Raw genomic sequence first — 8,340 nt, forward strand, 5'->3', positions numbered from 1 at the left:
TTTTATGAGTTCGTAACTGCGGAGCATTTCATTGTTAAAATAAAAATTTTAATAGTAAACAATTAAAATAATAATAAAAGACTTGTAAGAATGAAAATAATCGGGTAATTAAATTTTTTTATAAAAAATAAATTAAACAAATAAAAAATATTTTTAATAGGAGCATAAAAATTATAAATAATATTAAGAAAAGTCCTTATAAATAATTGTTCCTTTTCTCGCTGTTTATTATAATTTAAAGAAAAATTCGAGAGATGATCTCTTAGAGTAGAACAGAAATAATAAACTTTCGTATTTTGTGGGTTGGTAAATACATAAGCGGACCCCGGATAGCTTTCATCTAATACAAAATAATGTCAATTTGAAAAATTTCTACGTCAGGTGAGCAGTTATTAATAAATTATAAACTAACAAAAAGAAATGATATTAAATTAACAACTAACCAAAATATTAATTTTAAACAAAGTTCTGAAAATTCTCAAAAATTATTAATTACAAAATTTTATAAAAAAAATTATTAACTCTTCTAATTGTCTTCAATGAGATTTCATTAAAAATCTTGAAATCTAATTATAAATTCTAATTTAAAGTTTTAGTTACACATTAAAAAATAATTTCTAATATTGTGAAATAAAATATTAAAACGAATTCATAAATTAAATATATTAAATTACAAAAATACGAAAAAACAAAAATTTTCTAACAAAATTAATTTGACTTTTGGATTCTAAATAATATTTCATGCTTAATTATTCGACATTTATTAACATTAACACAAAATTGGTACTTTTCATAATTGTCAACGATTGGACGATCATGTGTTGATGATTTTTGTCATTGATGTCAGAATTGTCGATTACTGCAATAATCTGCATAATGCCATTGATCATTATGAAAATTAAAATAATTTTTGTAACTATTATTTTAATTATGAAAATTAAAATAATAGTTACAAAAAAAATATAAATATATATATATTTATGTACACAATATAGCAATATAAAATATTTTGACATCTAACGTAACAAAATGATGAGCAGTAACAAAAAAAATTGCGGCATTGCATTGATTTTCCCCAATTATTGCGTTAGCAACAGATTATGAAAATATGATTGTCGCGCCAAAATATTTTTGACGAACGCCAATTTTATGACGATTATGAAAAATACCATCTATTTATTACACAAACAAAATGTGAATTATATAATATTGTATAATATGTAACTATTTAATTTATAATTAAAATATTTTAAAAATAATATAATTTAGTGATACGTACCTCACAAGGTGGTGGAGCACTCCTATATGAAGGAACTATTTTGAAGGTAACTGAACCACGAGCTTCACGCTAAATTTAATGTGGAAAAAAGAGAAAAAAAAATTAAATTTTAAAAATTTATTTTTATGTAATTAAAAAATTTAAATATATTTCTTTATTTGACGAACACTCGTAATTGCAAGAGACTGTAGAAAATAGTAATTGAGAGAAGTAATGACGCGCATTTATTACGTGATGACTTTATATTTTCATATGAAGAATAAACGTCAAATCTTCAATGTCTACAAATGTTATTTTAATTTACAAACTATACTTGAAATTAATTCGAAGTTGTTTGGATAAATATTGTACACATGTTTTTCTCTTTCAATAATTTAAACGGGTCTGATATTTGGATAGAATCTTCCCATGATTAGCTTTGCAAATCTAACCGACTTCCGTTATACGTAAATTAGGTTGCGTAAAAAATTCTGAATTAATTAATGATCTCATTGAAAGAATAGTAAAAGACAAGTTTCGTGTTAGTTTAACTGAAAGTCACATATAATTATTTAATTGGTTTTGATAGTTAGTGTCGTCCCAATTGTTTTGAGTATGATTCCACTATGCAATATACTTTCACACTTTTGATAATTGAAGTTCAAATAATCAAAATATTGATTTTTGACGAATTTTTTTTATTTTCAATTAGTTTAAATTATTTTTGTAATTTTCTAATTGTCCATGTGTCTATATTAATTGTATTGTATGTTGTAAATTTCATTCAAAAATTTTTATAGAGTTCGATAAAAAAAAATATTTAATGGTATTAATTTAAGTAGCTTATAAACAATATTTAAATTGTTTGTAATCAATAAATTTGTAACACACGAATGGTTTTTTTTAATGATATTAAAAAAAATTTTAGAACAACACAATTATTAGTGATAACATTTATTTATGTGGTTGCATTTATTTATTATGGCCACTCATAATTCAAAAAAAAATGATTGGTATTTGATATAGGAACCTTTACCCCGATTTTTACCCCGTATAATTGTGGAGTAATAATGGCTCATAATAGATGGCGCTAATATTATTTACAATGAAAAAAGTGCCAAATTTATATGCATGTACGTGTGATTTTAATTTTTAAATTTTGCAAATTAATTTATTGTCTTAAACAACAAAATCAGAGCTTGTCACGTCATTCATTCTTTGTTGCCTTGATTGTTTAATTTTCTTTTAAGAATTTTTGAAATATGCGTTTCAATTCTCGAAAAGTGCTTCATCGCTCTTTTATGCAAAAATTTGCGTATATGTATTTTGCTGATTACTGCATTTGCAAAAAACAATTTGGAAAAACAGGCGAATTACAGTAAGAAAGCAATAAAAGCAAAGAAAAAATTTTAATAAATATTTGAAAAAAAAAATTTTATTTGCAAAATTTTTAAGAAAAATTTAAATGCTTTCTGTTTTCACTTATTATTTTATGCTTTATGTTTTCACTGTTATTCACTTATTCTCTTTTTTACGTCTCCGTACATAAACGATCGAACATATAAAATGAAATACGTATACGATTGAAAATTTTCCGTAAACAGCATAAACGTACGTAGATTTTCTTTCCGAGTATTTTCATAAATTCTTAGAAATTTATGCACAATTTCAAAAATATTCAAAAATGAATGTAAATTATCCTTAAACAAACAAACCTAAATTTTATCTACAACATTCATTTCTTTAATATATTCATTTTATATAGTAAATTAAAAATAAACAAAATATAGAAATTTAATTTATGTGCAATAATTAACTGAAAAAAAATTTTTTACAATACTTACAAGCATTCGTTGTAATTGACCAACGGATTGATGCTGTACAGGTTGGCCATTTATTTCACGTATTTCATCACCAACATGTAATGTTGCCTGACGATGAATCATACCACCATGCATTATTCTAGCTACAATACAACGTCCATCTTCGGTCATTTTCAGGGTTATGCCCTAAAGAAATTACAAGAAAAAAAGAAACAAATAAAAAATTTGAAGCAAATTAAAAAAGGAATAGAAAAATAAAATACAAGGAAAAGAAAATATGTAAAAAATCATAATAAATAAAAGATAACAGAATAATACCAAAAAAAAATAATAATAATAATACAAAAAGGACTAAGGATATTAGATCAAAATGTGCTCATTGAATCCAAATATATAAGGTTTAAATGGAAATGTGGTAAACCTATTCTTATGGTTGAATAAATTTTAAAGATTAATTTTTTTTCTGTTCTCTATTTTCGCTTTTGTTTCGTAGCTCTCTTTTGTACTCGTTTGTATTCGTATAACTCTCTTAAAATTTAACATATTAGCAATAGTTTTTGTTTTTCAGAAAATATAGTTCATTCATATCACGTCTGCAGATTGTGATAAAGGGTATATGGCTTTTAAACAGGTTAAGAAAATTCTTAATAATTTAGGTTAGTGTTTCTTTTTTCCCTCTGATTTTCGGGCAATATGAACGTAAATTTTTTGTATTTAAAGGATATTTAAACTTAAAAAAATAAGTTATATGGAAAACCAAAATATATTGGTAAATTTGGAGTAGGGTATGGTTTAATTTTGAGGTACAAGTTCATTGAAATTCACAATGTGCAGGTTAAAATAACTTTCAGGGTTTTTGTGTTTTTTTTTTTTTGTGTTCAAGGTTTAATAATAAGGATATTGCAATTAATTTGCTGAGGTTCTGTTTTTTTTTTGAAAATATTCTAAATTTAAGTTTATTATTTTACAAGTTATTTCATTAAATGAGGAATTTATTTAATTATTACCTAATTTGGATTAAACGAAGGAAAAATTTTTAAATATAAATTATACGTTTAACGGTGTAAGCTCTTTAATTTCGAAGTTTGTCAATAATATGGCACTTAATTTGAGAAATTTTGAGTTCACACTGTGAAATCTGATTTATTACTGGTTGTTTGTTCGTTCTTCTATTTAAAATATTATTCGATCCCAAATTTTTGATAGATAGCAATAGATTACTATTTTAGTTAATTAAATATTAAAAACTTTTTAATAAACAAGCGAATAGTAGTTTAATGCCGGTAAACTACCGCGTAAAGTTGCTTGATGAAACCTTAATGACGTATAACAATGTACGACTTGTATTTTAAATAAATTTGGTCACGGGTTTTTTAATAAAATTCATTTGATTATAATTTCACATTGTCAAATTGAAAATAATTCACTTTCAAAATAAATTGGTGCGCACTGTTGTTTTCAAAAACAAAAAATTTTTTTTTTGCTATTTTAGACAGAAAAATAAAATTATCCATTGTTTTTTCACAGAGAAATTTTTTTATAAAAATAAACAATAAAAATTTTCAATTTAAATTTTAAAATTTTTTTAATTTGAATTTAATTTTTTTTTTTTGTTTTACCATAGGTTCATCTGTATTTTTTTGAAATTGCACTAATCGCACTCGGGTCACATGTTGAAGTTCACTATTATCAGCACCATCGATATCATCACCATTTAAATATGGTGCAATTGGTGGTGGTGTTACTCTAAGAGCTTCCTCACCATATACTTCTCTAGCAACGACGTCATGCGTATGCAGTAGGGCCTGGAATTAAAATAAAAAAAAAAAATATTTTTGTTAAAAAAAATTTATAAAAGAAAACAAAAGAAAATCAAATTCAAAAATTAAATTGAATTTTGTTTTATGAGGAAAAAAAATTGTATGTATGTTATAAGGAGTTTAAGGCTAAATGAATTTTAATTGTTGAATTTTAAAAGTTTTCAACATCACATGTTATTCAAAACAATTATTCGTTTAAATTGGTTTCCTTTGTCAGTGTACAAAATGTTGACGCTGTCCAGTGCTTGAATTAATATTCTTCGAATTTTGAAGAGATGGTAAATATTTCAAGAAATTTTAAGAGTCAATTAATGATTTAGTTTTGGTTATTTCATACTTGTACATGCATATGTGGGGTATATAAAGGTCATATTAAAGTCCTCAGCGTTCTCGTGATAAAATGATATTATTCTTCAAAATTACGATTTGACAACACTCCGTTCTGATTGTCAAATTACGATTTGATTGAGTACGCCCTGATGTGTACTATGTTTTATATCACATAATATTTTTCGTAAATTCTTTAAAAAAAATTTCTACAAATCTCTTTTTGAAATTATTTTAGATCTCTATCAAATAGAAAGAATATTTTTTTTAATTACAATATTGCAATATGGCCGCCAAATTAAGCTTACTGAAGAATTCAATTGCATAGTATTCTTTCTATTGGCAACAAAATTTAATTAAATTTTGCTTTTTCTAAACTAAACTAAAAATTGCCGATTGATTAAAAATTGTTATTAAATTTTCATAATAATTTATTTTCTTTAAGATTAGTTTTGATGAGTTTTCTGTGATTTTTCAAAAAAAAAAAGTATTTTTCATAACTTTTTGATTGACATTTCAAAGTATTACCAGTATGCGTTTGAATTTTGTTGTGTTATAAATCATGAAAAGAATTTCTATTGATTTCAAATAAAAGTGAATATTTTGTACTCTTGTATTTTGTACAAGCTTTAGTCGACAAAGCACAAATACAAAGAGTTTATGTTATGTGATTTTTCATTAAAAATCATAGAGCAAATCTATGCGCACAAACATTTGTGCCTATATTTAAAGAAAATATGTAAAAAGTGCGTACAGAATAGCACATAACATGTACGTGTTTACATTTTGTGTATATGGTCTATAGCTGATATGTATACGAGTATGTCAAAATTGAAATATGAATCTAAGCAAATATTGCAAAGGATAACGAGATTTTATATATTGTGTACATATATTTTTTTTTGTGTTGAAATCGCAAGGATATTTTCTTTTCTGTAACATTTCACTTTATGACAATTTTAACGTCAAATTAAGATATAAAAGATTTACAATGTGTTAAATGAAATTTTGATTATGCGGGTAAGAATATTGTTAAGATAACGGCATAGAGGAGAACGACGCAAAATAATGAGTGAACGTAAGGGTCTGCATGCTATAAAAATAAGATGTATAATAAATTATGTAAGAAGGTTTTCTTATACGTTACGAGTATTGATAAAAGAAGGGAAAAAAAATAGAAAATCATGTATTTTATGTTCTAATAGAATTTTGAAATTGTTTAATAGTAGGTTCTTTTCCAAAAATTTTCTTTTTATATTTGACAGATGTTTTGTCAACTTTGAGATATTTTTTTTTATTACTTTAATTTTGGATACAAATGTAATCACGTTGACTACAAAGAAAACTAATAATTTTTCTCAAGCAGTGAAGAGGTCGTTAGAGATTAAATTTTATTTTTATCAAAATTGTGGGGGTTCAATAAAACAATAACAAATTTAAAATCTTTAATTTAATAAACAAAGGTCAATATTTTTCATACGTTTTCCTCGAAAATTTATAAATTTTCAATAAAAATTTTTTGGTTGAATTTTGAGCTACCTGTACTATCTTTCTGATATATGTGTCTTAAATAAATGGAGAAAATTTTAAAAATTGACATAATTTTTAACATAAAACAGCCTCTAATTTAGCATTCGGTTAAAAATTTAATAAAAAATGTGAGAAAATTTAATAATTGTCAACAAAAATATTATTATTTATTTGTTTATGTGCAAAATTATGTTTAACATCAGTAGTAGGCGTTGATGTCAGTTGGACTAACTGATCTTGTGACATAAAGCGTCAAAAACATGACAACATAATAATTTTTAATATTTCCAAGTTGATTTTTTTTTACTTTAAATTATATTGGATTTATGATAAGGATGAAATATGAGAACGAACTTAAAAAAAAATTTCTTTTTTCACATTTTTGATTCTCCTATTTTTAATTTCAACTGTAACATATTAAACAACGGAAGATTTATTAAAGCTGCTAAAAGGTTTGTAATATTTCATTGTATAACATAATCGAAAATAAATGTAAAGACTCTTTAAGCTCAATTTGTATATAGTATCGAGAATCATAATGTACATTAAATATCATAAAAATAAACAAAACATACATCGTGAGTATCGATTGCGAATGTATACTGTGGCTTTGTCAACAAGTGGAGAATGAAGAATGCAGAGTCAGTTTTCCGTATTATATATTATAAATCATTACGTAACGTATAGACGTTTCAACTTTTTCTCAACTTTTTTTCAACTTTTTCCAGTTTTTTTCTTTAAATTTACAACGAAATTAACTTGATAACCCAACCCTACATGCAAACATTGCAAGACAAAAAGTTCAAAACTTCAAGATTTAATTTTGCAACCAATCTTATGATAAAGTTATAAGAAATTGATTTATTATGCGCAATGTACAATATTTTTTGCATATTGTTCATTTCTTTGAAAGCGGATGATGGGGAGGAGGATGGTATATTTTGGAAACCGCGTAAGTCGCTGAAAAATTAGCATTTATGTTATTGAATTATATTATATACGTAAGTAACTAATATAAATTTCTTAAGAATTGCCGTTCCAATCATATAAGATTTCCCTTCAACAACCGAGTTTGGTGAAAGTACCTTTTGCTTACAAAATTCGCAAAAAAAGTAAAAAAAAAAGTAAGATCTCTTTCTTAAACTTTAGAAATTTCGTAAACACTTTTTTTTTGTTATTTATCTTCAAGAATTTTTTCTTCTTTCTCCTATCCCAATGCTAACAACCTTTTATGCCAAATAAAATTTTTACTTTGGGTGTATGTTTTTCTTTGTGTTTATTGACATTATTGATTTACAAAATTCATATATCAATGCACAGTTTAAGAAAATATATTTGCTTTTCTATATTCAATGCCAATTTATAAATTTGAAAAACAACAATTCGTTCCGAAAACCTATTTGTATTTACTCATATGCTTTATTGTTTAAAATTATTTAGATATAGATTACAAAATGCGGCAAAGAACAAGCTTTCATTGTTGGAACTGTTTTTATTTATTTTGGAGAATATTGTTGAATTTGCTTTAAAAATAAAATTTATTTTTGAAAAAAAATAAAAAGGAAAATTTATTATTGGGTAA

The 8,340-nt window shown here is 24.4% G+C and overlaps 1 protein-coding gene across 1 annotated transcript in view; it reads right to left on the minus strand.

The window, feature by feature from the left end:
- LOC129611755 (peripheral plasma membrane protein CASK) overlaps positions 1–4,837 on the minus strand; it is a 41,955-nt gene extending 37,118 nt beyond the window's left edge. The window contains exons 1-3 of the mRNA XM_055525060.1: positions 4,701–4,837; positions 3,103–3,267; positions 1,280–1,348 (exon numbers count right to left, since the gene is read on the minus strand). Coding sequence (XP_055381035.1) covers positions 1,280–1,348; positions 3,103–3,267; positions 4,701–4,703 — 237 coding nt within the window. The 5' untranslated portion in view covers positions 4,704–4,837. The remainder of the gene's footprint in view (positions 1–1,279; positions 1,349–3,102; positions 3,268–4,700) is intronic.
- Between the last annotated feature and the right edge of the window lie 3,503 nt (positions 4,838–8,340).

This window comes from Condylostylus longicornis, unplaced genomic scaffold, assembly GCF_029603195.1.
Source record: "Condylostylus longicornis isolate FDR11 unplaced genomic scaffold, ASM2960319v2 ptg000055l, whole genome shotgun sequence".
Lineage (NCBI taxonomy): Eukaryota > Metazoa > Arthropoda > Insecta > Diptera > Dolichopodidae > Condylostylus > Condylostylus longicornis.